The following is a 16,064-nucleotide window of genomic DNA, read 5'->3' as shown; positions in this document are numbered from 1 at the left end:
GGTCTAGCTGAAGAGGAGTTGCTGGGATGGGTTGTTTGTGGCACTTACTACAGCCACCAGGTTGGGTTGGTAATCAGTGCAGGGCAGGTTGCGGTAGGGCGTGCCTGTGCTGCTTGATGGTATGATGTTAAGTGATGGTGCAGATAGGCAGGATGGAGGGGGGAGATTGTGATGTGTGGAGCTAAGATGGGTATGGGAGAGAGGAGAGAGGAACAGGAGCCAAAAACATACAAACAAAAAAGAGTGCCAGGGGAGCTTGCTGTTGGAGTGGAGAGATGAGAGACTATTAAATGGAGAGAAACAAAAAGGGGAAAAAGAAGAAAAAAAAGAAAAGAATGAATAAATAAAAATTAGAAAGAAAAAAGAACAGCAGAGCTCTCAGGGATCCCACCGGTGTGGCTACAAGGTCTGGGGAAGTTGTTCCCAGGTGTTGAAGTACAGCCTGGCTAGGAGGCATAGAGGTATTCAGTGCCAGATATCCTGGAGACAGGAAGAGAAGGAAGGTATAGAGAGATGAGAAACTGAGTAATAAAAGAAGACAATAAGGGAAAAAGAGGGAAAAGAAAAGAAAACAAATTTTAAAAAAAAAAGAACAAGAAAAACCCCCCAAAAGACAGGAAAAAAAAAAAACCCACGAGAAAAGAAATGCTCTCAGGGATCCCTCTGTGTGTCTGCACAAGCTGAGGGGATAGGTCCAAAGCCGCACAGCACTGCCCGGCCAGAGCGGGCTCCCAACTCGAGAAAAGAAAAAGAAAACAAACAAATAATTGAGAACAAACAAAGAAGCCTCGGGATCCCACTAGCATGGCGGCGCGGACTGGGAAGCAGTTCCACTCTCAAATGGAGCTCCACAGCCCCTCAGGAAGAAGCAAAGATTGCGCACGGAGCCAGATATTTGAGCAAAAGGAGGGGGAGGTGGTGAGAGGTAAGGAAGAAATCAAAAGAAGCAGAAAAAAGCAGCACCAGCAGCCAGCAAATGGCCCTCACGGAGTTGGCCAGTGCGGGAGGGTGGAATCCAAGCAGCCAGTGCTTCCCGGCCAAGAGACTGTAGCCGTGGGAAGCAGGGGAGGCCAAGTGGGGGTGAAGAAGGGTGGGGGTTGGGAAAGCATATATCGCCAGTTACTGGTTGTTCTGTCTCCTGCTGGAAGCTCCTTGAAGCTGTTTTCTTGTACCCTCATTTGCTGGTCTCTGATAGGAGTCCAAGATGTTGGATCCATGCTGCATTAGCTGATAGGGGACCTCTCCATGTGTGTCTCCTCGCTCTCTGTTCTCTGTCAGTTTCTTACTCTATTTGGTGCTTGGCTGAGTTCTTTATCTCTTCATTTGATGTGTAGGGTTTCGGGATTGCTGTTTTCTCTGTTTGGCTTAGTTTTTCTGATCTTTGCTGTGGAGGGACGGTGTGGTGCTTCTGCCTAGAGTGCCGTGTTGCCGGAAGTCCCATATTTTATATACTTTTTTCCCCCTTGCACCTGTGGCTGGCACACAGGAGAGGTCTGACAGGATTATAAATCAAAAAATGATGCAATAAGCAATAATAGTAGCTTCCATAAATCTAGCACCATCCATATGCCATTTAAGTGTTTTTTCTACATGGTCTAGTTAAATCAGTCTAAAAATATTTAGTGTTTGCCTACCATGTGCCTGCCCAGTGCTGTGTTATCTACTGGGGATATAGTGATGAATCAAATGGATGTGGCCTCTGCCCACAAGGAGTTTATCATCTGAAATTCAATACCTCCCTCACTCAATGCTGCCTCAAACCCCTCCTGATACAGGTTAGCCTGGAACAAATGATCATAAATAATTAAGAAAACAATTTCAGTTCTGCAAGTTTCTGTGAAGGAGAAATACTGAGTATTAGGAGTTAGGATGAACTTCATGGATAAAGTGAAAATTAAATTCTGGCCCGAGGGATGAATAAGACTTGTTGAGGTATGAGAAAGAGGAAAATCATTTTGTGTGGAGGGACAGTAATGGGAGAGGTCCAGATGGAAGAGAGTAAACTTGTGAGTATTTGAAGAAAGGAGAGAAGTCCAGAAGGGCTGGAGCAGAGGGGGGAAAGTGGGCAAGATGAGGCTAGCCAAGGCTTTGCTATTACTCTCTCATAGGACTCTGCAAAGTTTTTATAATGCTTTTTATAAACAACACCTAATGGATTGCAGCTAATTATATAACTTCTTTGTGTATCGTTTGTCTAAAACCTGTCCTTCCCTCTGTGTTGAGTTCTTTGAGGACAGGGGCTATGCAGGTCTTGTTCACCCCTCTCCCTCAATTCCTGGCTCAGGGCCTGGAACCCAATATGTGCTTATTAAATATTTATAGAATCAGCATAACAACTCTCCTGTTTTACAGAAGAGGAAACTGAGGGAATCGATGTGCTGATAGGACACCCCCTTGCTGGGTTGCAGATAATGTGAGAGGGTAGCATTGTGCCTCTCAGTCATCTGTGAGAGCTCCAAGGCAGTCATCTCAGGCTCAGTGATGACTTGGTCTATGTGATTTTTTTTAGAACAGTGACTTTGCTACTTCATTTGGGGAGATTCTGATTTACTTAACTCTGGGGTGGTGTCTAGACACTGGTAGTTTTCAAAGCTCTCTGAGTGATTTTAATATGCAGCCAGGATTAAGAACCACCATTTTTGAGCATCTTCTTTTACAAGAGTGTAGAGTGTTATATGGATAAAGAGAATAATGGAAATAAGTCTTTTGTAATTCAAGTGACAAGTACTATAAAGACATTTCAATGGATGATTCAGACATTGAAAGCACTGGCAGACTATTCTGGATGGTGACAGCTGACATCAAAGCTAAAGTTTTTGCTTCAGAAGATACCATGTTAAAAGATTTGATGACTTGTGTTTTGACTTGAAACTTTAAGGCCTGCCATAAACTTCTCCTAATATGCCTATTTTATCTTCAGCAAAATTCTGCTATTCTGACAAGCCCATCTATCTATGAGCATAACACCCATTTCCTTATTGAGTAAATTTTGCAATATTTCATCCATTTAGTCACTCATTCATTCAACAAATATTTCTGTATGCCAAGCCATTTAGAAAAGTTTAAGAGGCTTCTAGACCTCGTGAGCTATGCTTGTCCTAGACTTAAGCCCAGGTATAAGGATGATCAAAAATCTAACCATCAAAGCAATATATAACAACTTGGAAACACTTAACTTCTGATGGTTTTTTTTTTTGTGTGTGTGTGTGTGTGTGCTTTAATTATGCATATATTTCAAAACCTACATTTGTTTTTCTCTACTCAGCCCATCTGCCAGGCGGCCTATCAGAATGACTTTGGTCAAGTGTTGCGGTGGGCGAGAGAAGACAACGACTATATTAACATTCAAGATGGCTTTAATGGAGACACTCCCCTGATCTGCGCTTGCAGGCGTGGGCACCTGAAAATTGTTTCCTTCCTTTTAAGAAGAAATGCTAATGTGAATCTCAAAAACCAGGTGGGGACATGACACTTGAGTGGAGTGAGGAATTGACCGCAGTAATTCCTTTCTCCGCGCATCAATGACAGTGTGAATGTAATTTTCTCATGGCTGGTAGCTTCTAATTGCAACAGTATATTTTTTTTGTCTGCCTTACTTTAGAGAGATTGGACACACACAGAGAACATTTTATTAGGCTAAAAAGCAATGTACAACACAGTTCAATCAGCAGGCATATTTTTTGGTCAATTATGTCCTTATACTCCGGAAGGGAATAGTTCACTCTTTCGGCAGGGTAGAGTTTCTTCCGTTCTTCTCATTCTTCTCCCCACCCCCTTACTACTGTACAAATAATTGGAAGGATTTCCTGGAAAAGAAATATTGACCTTATGGTGCTATTTCAGTAGATTTTTATTATGTTGAGGTCCTGATCTCCAGAAAGATAAATTATTAATCATACAGTTTGCTTATAGAATAAAAGAATGCAGCAATTTCTAGAATGTCAGGGATGAAAAGGATGTTAGTGAAGAGCTGGTCAAATTGTCAGTATTACCACAGAGGCTCAAGAAGTTTAGGCCTTTTTTCCCAGCTGAGGAAACAAAACCAGGCTTAGGGTTATTAAGCTATTTCCATGGAGGTCCAGGAAGCAGAAGGGGATGTAAAGAGCAGGAAAAGCATTCTTCCAGAAAAAAAGCAGTTACAGATTCTTCCTTCCAAGCTGAAACCTTCTCCGTTTTCTTATTGTGAGGAGTTCTAGACAATTTGAGTTTGGATGAAGTGCTCTATTTCCATCTTATTGGGATAGGGATATTTTGAAAAGGTTAAGAAATAATTGCTTTAAAAGAGGTTCTAGAAGAACCCCAGAGTCTTATTAAAGGACTTCAGGTTTCTCCCTCTGGCACCAGAGCTTTGTAAGCACAGCTGGCCGCGGAGCAGTGGCTCTGTCTTCAGTGTGGCCCAGAAGCCTCTGGAGAATCTGTATTTTTAACAAGCGCCTTAGCTGACTGCAGTGCAGGTGTTCCTGGATCACACTTAGGCAATATTATTGAATAGAATATATAATCAACTATTTTATTTCTGCTAATCAAAAAAGTAAAGCAGAAACCACATTAATTTGTGTCATGTGTGTCTTAGTTATCTAGTGCTGTTGTAACAGAAATATCACAAGTGAATGGCTTTAACAAACAGAAAGTTATTTTCTCACAGTTTAGGGGGGTAGAAGTCCGAATTCAGGGTGCCAACTCTAGGGGAGGCTTCCTCTCTGTTGGCTCTGGAGGAAGGTTCTTGTCTCTTCCGAGTTTCTTGGACAACCTTCTGTGACTTGGCTTCTCTCTTCCCCGATCTCTGTTTACTTCTTGCTTGTTTAATCTCTTTTATATCTCAAGAAAGATTGATTTAAAACACACCCTACACTAATCCTGTCTCATTAATGTAACAAAGGGATTATAACCACAGGCATAGAAGTTAAGATTTACAACACATATTTTTGAGGGACACAATTCAATCCATAGAATTGTGTTAATCCATAGGCTGTTTTTCTTTTTGTCTGATATTATTAGGCTATTTCCCTTCAAATGGCCAAATTAAAAGGAAACAAAAAACAACAAGACAATTTAATCTCATTAGTAATGAAAGTAGTGACTTTCAATTCTGGCTGAACATCGGCATCCTCTGAAGAAATTTTATAAAATTTAAAGGCCTAGGCCTTACCAACAGAGATTTGATTCAGCAGATGTGCAAGGGGTCTAGCAACCTATATTTTTAGAAAGCACCACAGATGCCTATCAATAGCTCAGTGGAAAATTGAGTTCAACAATTAACTTGACATATTTAAAGTTAATTTAAAGTATTTAAGACAAGCAATTAGGTACATTGTGGGTGAGGATGCCGTTAGACATGCCTTTCGATATTGGCCACTGCAAATTGATTGCATCTGATTATTTGTTAAATGTGCAGCCTTAGTATGATGGGGGGAACAGGGCTGTTAGATACTGCAGCATGAGAGTATCATGACAGATGAGGACCCCTTAGCTCTCTACACATGGATATATTTTTTGCCTGTTTTTCATTCTTATTTGAAAATGTGGTGGAAAAGTGGGTAATTTAAAATTAATTGCTATTGTTAAAATATGCTAATATCAAGATGGCCTGTCTACGATTAAGAAATTTGCTAAGGTCAAGCTAGGTCATCAACCAGAGACTACTTCAAGTCACACAGAAAAGCATAAAGAATGTGTTTAAAGATGTGACATTAACTGCATTGGAGCCTTCGGGTGCAAGAAAGAGAAGAATGTGTGCGCGTGGCTATGAACACCCTTCCGGAATGCCTTCTGAGCATCGAGTGTGTGCATCATAGTAAAGGCAATATTCAAATTTAAATTAGACTAAATATTAAAATCATTTTTTGTAATAATAATGAATTCCCTGGACCCACTCATCTTTTAATGAGAAAAAAAGTTCTATAGGAGCCCCACACGTCCCTCCTAAGTCAGTTTAACTACTTGCTGGCAAGTCAGTTCCAACTTATGGCAACCCCATGTGTGTCAGAGTAGAACAATCAATGGCTGATTTTTTTTGGAAGTAGATTACCAGACCTTTCTTCTAAGGCACCTCCAGGTGGACTGGAACCTCCACCTTTTTGGATTTAACTGCTTGGACTACCCAGGGACTCCCCGGTCAATTTAAATGCCAGCTAATTTGATGTAATAATATGTTATCAGAAAATTGATCACTACTGGACTCTCTTGACAATGTGCTGACTAGTTTTTGTTTTAAAAGCAAGTCATGCTTATGCTGTAGCTAACAGATAAGCAGCTTAATAGAGTATGACAGGATGTTTTTGAACACAGCAGTGAAACCAGGTGTGTAGAATTACGGTGAGAGGTGGTGCTGGAAGACAGATGTCTGTGCGATAGTTCATATCCTCTTTTGAGAGACTTGCTCATTAAAAAACTGAGGGAGGGAGAAGTTTGACAACACAGGGACCAAGCTGTGGAGGTGCCTTATGTCTTTTGCAGAGGAGAGCCCTGAGCCAGCCAGCTGGAGTCCTCTGGTATCATTAAAATCATGGGAAGAACTTCAGTGGGTACTTCTAGATTAAACTGTTTTTGGTACGCAGTTTCTGTTTTTTTAATGTTTAGGTAATCTTTTCCATTTTTCCCACAACTAATCTTTGTATGTTAATAAGCTGAACCAGTGCTTTCTCTTTTCTTAGATTAATGTTTATGAATTATTTTCAGAAGTACTAAATCAACAAGTATCTTAAAAACAAACTAAAATCTCTGTTGGTGATTCAGATGAGTGTGCCCAATAAACAACCCTGATTCAATAAAAAGCAAATTAAATTAATTTTTAAAAAGAGATATATATACACACATATATATGTAGGCTGTCAAATTGATCAGGATTAAAAAAGAAAGTCAAGTCTTGATGAGGAAGTGTAAACTATTATCATTATCTTGTTGGAGCATGATTTGACACTACCTTATGAAAAGTATTAATACCTTTTAGGCCAGGAAATCTATTTTTAGAAATTTATGCACAACAAATTTAGAAATGTTGACAAAGCTTTATGAATGAGGATGTTCAGGCAATATTATTTATAAGAATGAAAAGTTAAAGACTTGAAATGTACAACAGGTAGTGTTTGGCTAAATAAAGTAGCTCCATTCAATAAAAAGCCATGCAGCCATGTTCAAACGTATTAAATGGCACAAACAATGCACATATTTTGAATATTAAACGCAGAAAAGCAAGACATGATTTTTGAACATGCAATTTGATCCTACATTTTTTAAATCTCACAAATATGCATTTTAAAAGACTGGAAGAGAATGCACCAAAATGTCAACAATTAACTCTGGGCCGTTGGATAATGGGTGATTTTAAAGCCTATCTTTATGCACCTCCCTGGTTCCTAAACTTTTTACAGGAGACGTATATACTTTGATATTTAGAAAAACAAGATGTGTTCTTATTTCAGAACTGTGCCTTCCCCCAAGTGGAACTAACCTCTCTTTTCTCTCTCCCTCTCAGCTCATTGATGTGATTGGTAATCCAATTATCACAGACTGTTTTGCATTATACTCATTTGTGAGTGTTTCTCTCTACCGTTGATTATGAGGCACTGCGGCTTCACATCCCCTGTAATTCCTAGAAGCTTAAATACATGACCTGATAAATGTTCACACATTTGAAGGGTTAAATTGAGTTATTTGCGTTCTTCTAGCACTGTCAGTATGCATACAGGAACATGGAAAATTTGCCATATGGTGAAGATTTTCCTATGCACAAACCACAAAATGGATAATCTGTACACCATAGATGATTAAGGGATAACTATAGCTTTTAATACTAAATTCAATGCTATGTTTATATCTCAGTGTATTTTTTTTCCAAAAAGTAAAATCATTATGAGAATCCATCTTTAGATGATTTGTAAAATGTATATTTCACCTCTACAGTCTTTCTATAGTTCTTCCACAGCTTTTGTTAAAACAGGCCTGTGTTCAATATCCTGGGCAATGGAAAAACTGAGTTTATTGATCAGACATGCCCCGCAGAAAGAGGTGCTAGTGAAAATCCCATGGATACCATACAAATAAAAAGCACCAGTTGAACGTTTTGATATGATAATCTGAAAATATGAAAGTTGAAGTGATATTTAAAAAAAAAAAAATCTTTTTTTTTTTTTTTAAATTCTTAGAAAGAGAGAACCTGCTTGCATTATGCTGTGAAGAAGAGATTTACCTTCTTTGATTACCTACTCATCATCCTCTTAATGCCTGTTCTGCTTATTGGGTATTTCCTCATGGTGAGTACAAATGCATAGGAAAGTAATAGCATGACTCGTCAAGTTTTGCTCGGCTGGTGAGATGTTGTAAAGAAATAATAAAATAAGCCTTTGAACTTTATATGACATTTCCAACATCCATGCAATGTTATAAAGTAAAGGAAGAACAAAGGTAGCAAAAGTAGCTAGCAATCAATAGTAAGATAATCTGTGCAACGTTTATTTGGGAAAATCATTTTGATGAAAAGTCATCTGAAGGAAACAAAAAATCCTGAACACTAAACAAAGTTTCCCTTTCTTCTATTCTTTTCTCCTTTTTTGTAAGAGAAATTCAGGTTTAGGTACATATACTTCCGAGTTTCTGATTTTTAAGGAGCCACCCTGGTTGTGAGTTAAAGAACAGATCGCAAGAGGTTTGCATCCAGAAAACTGACCAACATGGAAGATCTTTACGGAGAATGTTAAGCCCATCTTTCACCTTGGTGGACTTACTCATGCTTGAATGAATCTTTGATGTGAAGAAATTTTCTTAAAAAAAAAAAGTCTTGTGTAGGAATGCAGTCATACTATGAGTAGATGAAACCTCAGTTTTATTTTCAAGCAGAGTCACAGGTTTGCAATGACTCATCTGCTTTTTGCCATCTGTTTCCCCGTGTGGTCAGTTCCACCTTTGAGAGATGACCCACCAGCTTCGTAATTCATTCCAGTTAAATAACCACGCTCCCTCCTCATAGCTGATAGACTATGGATGTTAGTTATCCCTGTTAATGTAAGCTCCAGGACGAAGTCTACCAGTTGGAGATGTTATTATTTCCTTAAGTTTTTAAATATGTTACAGTATTTGAGGAACTATAATTAACTAACCTGTTATACATGGGGTTGCTATGAGTCGGAACTGGCTCGACAGCACCTAACAACAACAACATAATCAAATACAATGATGTTGATTTTGATGTTTGGATTTATGAGCAACAAAGATGCTATGATTCACTGATAAATATATAATCTTTATATTCTTGAAAAGTGCTTAAATAATTCACTGTGTATTTAGTACATGCCACCACACCAATTGTCACCCAGTCAGTTCCAACTCATGGTGACCCCATGTGTGTCAGAACAGAATTTTGCTCCATAGGGTTTTCATGGCTGTGACCTTTTGGAAGTAGATTGCCAGGCCTTTCTTCTGAGGTGCCTAACCAGCGGCATTAGCATTGCCTGGGAACTTGCTAGAAATGCAAATTCTCAGCAGGGTTTTGAACCAGAACAAACCGGTCTGAAGCCCTGGTTTAAAGAAGACTTCAGGGGATATTTTTGGTTTAAAGTTTAAAGATTATCTCAGGGCAACAGGCTCCAAGGGGTTTTCAATGGCTGATTTTTTTTTAACATAAATTGCCAGGCCTTTCTTCTGAGGTGCTTCTGGGTGGACTTGAACCTCCAACATTTTGGGTAGCAGCTGAGCAAGTCAGCTGTTTGCACTACCCAGGGACTCATAGAAGATAAAGGAGCTGAACTCCAGGGCTAGGCCATGTGAGCAGAGACAGCTGTGCTTCCTCAGTGCAATGCTGGAGGAAGGCTCCAACTGGCATGTGGTCAGAATCTCATCAGACTAGGGAGGAAAAGTGGATTTCATTTGTTCAATTATTCAAAATATATTTATTATGGACCAACAGTGTGCCAGGCATTGTGCTAGGTGGTAGGGACACAATGATGAGCAAAATAAATTTAGTCCTTCTCCTCAAGAGAGTTCAAGGGTGGTGGGGAGAGTGTCATTAATCAAATAATGACACAAACACATTACCATGAAGCAGTTGATGCAGAGAAGGGATTGGTATACGAGAGCCTAGAAGAGAGGGATTTTACCTGGTCAGGTAGGTCAGCAAAAGCTTCCTTGAGGAAGAGTTCTTGGGCTGAGATCTGAGAGGTGAATTTACCAGACAAAGACGGGAGGAAGGAGGCTTCTAGGTAGAGGGAACATCCTGTGCAGGAGGGAGCCCAATCAGGATGAAAGACTACAGAAGGCCAGCGTAGGTGAACAGGGTGAGCTGGGGTGGGGGTGGGGGGTGTAGAGTCAGACAGGGGGCTGGGGAGGTACACAGAGGCGGATGCATATGGGGCTTTGTAGGCCATGCTGAAGAGTTTATTTTTGTCCTCAGAGCAATGGGAAATTATTGACGGATGAGAAAGACTCTATCTTTAGTAGGATTTGGTAGGTCTCTGGTGAAGTTGAGGATTTGCATTTAAAATAAGTTCCCAGGTACTGATGCTGCTATTCCAGGACCGTGCTCTGAGAACCACAGGTTTAACTAATTGATAGGGCTAAGGGGTGTGTGTTGGCCAGGTGGGGGACATTTTAAAAACAATGCACAGGCATGCTGGGTGTTGAGATGAAAACGAAACTTATTAATTAATTGATTAAAATAGTTTCAGACATAAGATGGAGAAAATGTTTTTAAACAAATTTCTCTTGTATTTGCCATTTGTTATAGATATCAAAGACAAAGAAAAATGAAACTCTTGTCCAAATGATACTTGACGCTGGCATCGAAGTTAATGCTACAGACTGCGTAAGTCTGTCATTTCAGCTGTTTTGAAATAATATTCAAAGTGGTATTTGTAGGTGGTGTACCTGCCATTGATGGATGGACTTGCTTGCATTCTTTCCCTTCGTTTAGTTTTCTCTCTCCTTTATTTTTACTACCAGTCAGGTGACCTTGAGATTGTCTATATTCTGCCACTGAACTCAAGGGAATAAAGTCTTTATTGATCATTTTTGAAAGAACTGATTTCAACTTTGTTGAGAAGTTAAGGAAATCAGAGGCTGTCATAGCAAAATAGCATTCTGAGTGGTTAAGAAGATGAAGTTAGAATGCCTATCTGCAAATCTAGGCCTGTCATTTATTACCTATGGGAGTTTTGGCAAGATATAAACTTAGGCAAATTTCAGTTTCCTCATATGTATAATGGGGATATTGATAGTACTTACCTTACAGGGCTGGTTCACATAAAGCACTTAGCAGAGTACCTGTGTTCAATAAATTGTAACAGCTGCTGCTGCAGCCAAGCTCCCAACCCACTAGTAAGAGAGTCCCCAGCTCTAAAACTAAAGAAAATCCAAATGATGATGAGTGAGAGTAATGATCATAGCAGGAGTAGTGTCTTAGCTTCTTAGCGCTGCTATCACAGAAATACCACAAGTGGTTGGCTTTAACAAACAGAAATGTATTCTCTCCCAGTTCAGGAGACTAGAAGGCTTGCTCTCTGTTGGCTCTGGGGGAATATCCTTGTCTCAGCTTCTCTGGCCTTCTTTTTGTGCTCGTGGTGATCTCCACGTGGCATGTATCTTCCCCTCCATTTGTGCTTGCCTGTTCTGTGCTAGGAGCCCTGGTGGTGCAATGGATAAGAGCTATGGCTACCAACCAAAAGGTTGGCAGTTCAAATCCACCAGCCACTACTTGGAAAACCTTTGGGGCAATTCTACTCTATTCTTTAGGGTCACTGTGAGTTGGAAGCGACTTGATGGCAATGGGTTTTTTGGTTTTCCTCTGTGCCTAATCTGCTCTGTTACGTCTCAAAAGCGAATGGCTGAGAACACACCCTACACTGATATGGCCTCATTAACATAACAAAGAAAACCCTATTCCAGAACGAGACCGCCTCCACAGGTATAGGAGTTAGAATTTACAACCCATAATTTTGGAGGACACGATTCAATCTACAGCAAGTAGCCTCAGCTAACTTCTTCCTGTCCACGAGTATGCTTTGTTTTCACCTCTACCCCTGCATCCTTGCATTCATCTTCCTCCCTTAAATGATCATAATGAGTCAAAAGTTCATTTGCACTTCTTTTATTTGCTTATATTTATTGAATAAAAAATTGGGTTTCCAGTTCTTTATTGAAAAAGTTGAACTTTGACTCTATAAAAGATAACATTCTATTTGTGATGCCTGACTTCTTCTGAGTGGGCACATTGTTCTGTAATAGAGAAAATGTCCCCATCCTTGTTTCGATTAATTATTTACATCATTCTAGTTTTGGCTATATTGATATCATTTGTTTAAACGAATGCGGTGTGTGTATATGTGTGTGTGCATACAGCACATTTGAGATCAAGAGAATATGTTTATATAATGTATGTTTTTCTTTTCTTTTAAATAGAATTTTTAAACTAATTTGGATAGACATTACTCCCATGTATCATAATTTCTTTAGATGCCTTTGAAAGGTGTTAAGTAAAATATTAGTAAAGATTAAGTAAAATTCAAAAGGTGTAAAGTTTATGCCTATAACCAAAATTTCTATAGAATATTTTTCTATTTCTCTCTTTATGTCTTGATAGAGATATTACATTTCTATATATGTGTGTCACACACACACATCTACCTACCTTTACCACCAAACATTATTAAAAAATAATCTGAATATTAAGATCCATTTTCCCACACTAAGTAATGTAGTGTTTTGTATTTTAAGGTAATTAGACTCTATTTCACCAGGAAAAATTCACCACTAGATCTTGCATTCCTCATGCTATCACTTTATAAAAATAAGTGACTGCAGCATTATCTCCTATGAGCTTAGAAGAGCTTCCAGGGAACAAGGCCCAGAATTAGTTCTGTTAGTCTTGATGGCCAAGGATATTATTTCTTCTCTTACCAAAACCCTGGTTGCTTGGCTGCTTTCTGAAAGACAAAATTTTGGACACAAATACCCTGGCTTTAAGTTTCCTTTGATCTGTACTTAGTATTTTAAATTAGTACCAACAGGATGATCCAGTAATGATACACAAAGTATAAGGAACTTCCACATAGAGCTGCACCGATCTTGTAGGCATGCTGGGGTAATATGGGCACCACTTGTCTTTTTCAGACTGTGGGGATTTGTTCAAGGACCATAAAGGATAATATCTGAAAAAAAAAAATAAAGGTGTATGTGGAGGTTCTTTAAAGGGAAAACTGGTGACATGATCAAGATAGTGATTGCCCAGGCATGTAGAATTCTACAAAGAAATCTTAGGATTTTTGAGCATCAGCTTTTTAGAAGATGCATTTTTAAGTTCAGAACAGAAAATGAGAAAGGGAGATACTGATGACCTATAGGATATTAATACACACACGGAAGTAGAGAAGATAACTCGTTGTAAGTACATGAAATACAGTTGCCCACAAAAGGTTTTACTTAAGTGATAAACTACAAGCTGTGAAGTGTTTGTTAAGAAGCCACAGACTTCTGTCTTTGGAGAGCCTGACCGATGAGCTGCAGCGTTGGCCCTTTGTGTTTCAGTATGGCTGCACTGCCCTGCATTACGCCTGTGAGATGAAAAACCAGACGGTTATCCCTCTGCTCCTGGAAGCCCATGCAGATCCCACAATAAAGAATAAGGTAAGCATCTGTACACCATGGTGTGAGGTTCTTCCAGTAGCATTACCTCCTAGCCTTGTGCTGAAGTAAATTATTTGCCTCCAATACTAATAACAATAGAATTAATCATCTTCATTAAGGGACTGAGTTATCCTATTACCGGTATAGGAGCCCTAGTAGTGCAATGGTTGAGCTCTTGGCTGCTAACCAAAAGGTCAGTGGTTCAAACTGCCCAGTAGCTCCAAGGGGGAGAAGACCTGGCGATCTGCTCTCGTAAAGATTACAGCCTAGGAAACCCTATGGGGCAGTTCTGCTTTGTCCTATAGGGTCGCTATGAGTTGAAATTGACTCAATGGCAAACAACAACATTACTGTTAGAGGGAGTCTCTGGGCGGTGCAGATGGTTAATGTGCTAGGCTGCTAACTGAAAGGTAGGAGGTTAACGTCCACCCAGAGGTGCCTTGGAAGAAGGTGGTGATCTACTTCCAAAAAGTCAGCCGTTAAAACTCTATGAAGCACAGTGCTACTCTGACACACATGGGGTCACCATGAGTTGAAATCGACTTGACAGCAACTGGTTTGGGTTATTACTGTTAGAACTGAATGACATTTAAAGCCTTTGCCAAACCTGAGAGTCAATGAGTCTAAACTGCTTACTAGAGCCTTTGCATTGACACTTAACTCTATTGGAAATAATTACTTTTTTTTTTTCTCCTCAGGATGGTGAGAGTCCACTGGACATTGCACAGAGATTAAAATTTTCCCAGATTGAATTAATGCTAAGGAAAGTTTCATAGTCCTGTGGCCTCACAGATGGAGAAGTAGGCAAAGTTAAAGGACTGGATTCTATCTCCATCTTGGACTGTTGGACTATAGGCCATTCAACGTGGAAGTCACCATTTCATGGGGATAATGATGTTTGCCATGGGTAATTTTTTTTGAAGAGCTTGGTATTTATAATGTGTTTCACTCTGTGGAGTTCACCATGGCCATAATCCTCTAGGGAAAGCACTGATTTGTTGGAATCTTCACTTCAGCCTAAACACATGATGTTTCGACCTCAGTGTCTTCTAAAGAAGAGGAGCAGAGTTATATGAGAGAGCATTCTCTTTTCTCTGTTGTTTCACTTATAAAGAATCTGTCCTGTCTACTTCATGCCCTAGGAGACAAACTATTTCTTTCAGGTCCCTTTGAGTAGTAAGAAGAAAAATCAAAATGTGTACATTTGTATGTATGTGCGTGGGTTTAGAAGTTCATGTGTAAATATTTCTTTGGTGAAATAACTTCAACAAAGACATCTATCAGTTGTCAGTGGTAGAAGTATTTACATCATAGAAATTGGCAAATGCTATAAATGAGGGGTTTTCTTCCTTCCTTCCTTCCTTCCCTCCCTCCCTCCCTCCTTCCTTCCTTCCTTCCTTCCTTTCTTTCCAGAAAGCCAGCTTATCAGCACACTACTAGCCATTTTGGTATTAGATTACAAGTAAAAGCTGTCTTAGTTTTGAACAAGACTACGTAACTATCAATATGTTTGTTCAAAAAGATCTTTATGATCCTCTTGAGAATACAAGCCAGATGCTGAACTTGCTAGTTTGGTTTATTTTTATTGATAAAATTTTAAATATTATTGTAAATTATTTAGGTGAAGGGTTTCTTTACAAAAAAATAGAACTATATGATGAGACGAGCTGGTATCTGGAATATACTTCTAAGCGAGAGATTGCGAATATCAAAATATGTCTCACCTCTTTTGTGAATGAGATAGAGTGGAAATAAATACATTTAAAAAATTATGATTGAACTTTGCAAATCAAATCTGAATGACCCATAGCTATGGACACAAGCTAAACCACACTACGTGTGGTAAGAAGCACAATCTAAGAACAAAGGGTTTACTATTCTTGACCAGAACAAAGGTCTAATAAAAAATCAAACCCAGGAATATTTATAGAACTACGTACAGGGCCTTAAGGCACATATTTTGTAAAGGAAGGAACCTGTAGAAATAGATTCTGAAGCCCTTAAATGACTCTTAGTAAATTATTTAAGATCCATTATCACTGAACTGAGTTACAAGGTGACTAGGGGAGAGAAAAACAAGTGGACTTTATATGCCAGTATAACTTGGATTTGGTTTCAGATTAGATTTTGCAAAATGGTACTATTACTCATATAACTTATTACTATCATCTTTGAAACTGTATGAAAATTGAACAGTTTTTCTAAAGAAAGAAATCTAGATTTGTGGATGCATTGGGGTGATTGTCTGCCAGTAACTTTGACAAGATCAAAGGATAAAATATATACCTTGTTTTATTACATTATAACATTTTCTTCCTAGCTCTTAATTTTTATTTATTGTGCTTTAGATAAAAGTGTACAGAACAAATAATTTCACATCAAACAGTTAGTACACATATTGTTTTATGACAATGGTTAACAATCCCCATGACATACCAACACTGTCCCTTTTC

General features: G+C 39.0%; 1 protein-coding gene across 2 annotated transcripts in view; it reads left to right on the top strand.

Moving 5' to 3' along the window:
• ANKRD22 (ankyrin repeat domain 22) overlaps positions 1-15,998 on the top strand; it is a 28,269-nt gene extending 12,271 nt beyond the window's left edge. The window contains exons 2-7 of one of the 2 annotated variants that reach the window (XM_023739772.1): positions 3,266-3,457; positions 7,475-7,531; positions 8,145-8,252; positions 10,718-10,795; positions 13,513-13,611; positions 14,310-15,998. In XM_023739772.1, coding sequence (XP_023595540.1) covers positions 3,266-3,457; positions 7,475-7,531; positions 8,145-8,252; positions 10,718-10,795; positions 13,513-13,611; positions 14,310-14,387 — 612 coding nt within the window. In that variant the 3' untranslated portion in view covers positions 14,388-15,998. The remainder of the gene's footprint in view (positions 1-3,265; positions 3,458-7,474; positions 7,532-8,144; positions 8,253-10,717; positions 10,796-13,512; positions 13,612-14,309) is intronic. The other variant, XM_004370127.2, reaches the window with a different exon arrangement.
• Positions 15,999-16,064: the final 66 nt, after the last annotated feature.

The sequence above is a fragment of the Trichechus manatus genome, unplaced genomic scaffold (genome assembly GCF_000243295.1).
Source record: "Trichechus manatus latirostris isolate Lorelei unplaced genomic scaffold, TriManLat1.0 scaffold00007, whole genome shotgun sequence".
Classification (NCBI taxonomy): Eukaryota; Metazoa; Chordata; class Mammalia; order Sirenia; family Trichechidae; genus Trichechus; species Trichechus manatus.
Note: the sequence above shows the minus strand (reverse complement) of the source record. Positions and strands in the feature narration are given on the sequence as shown.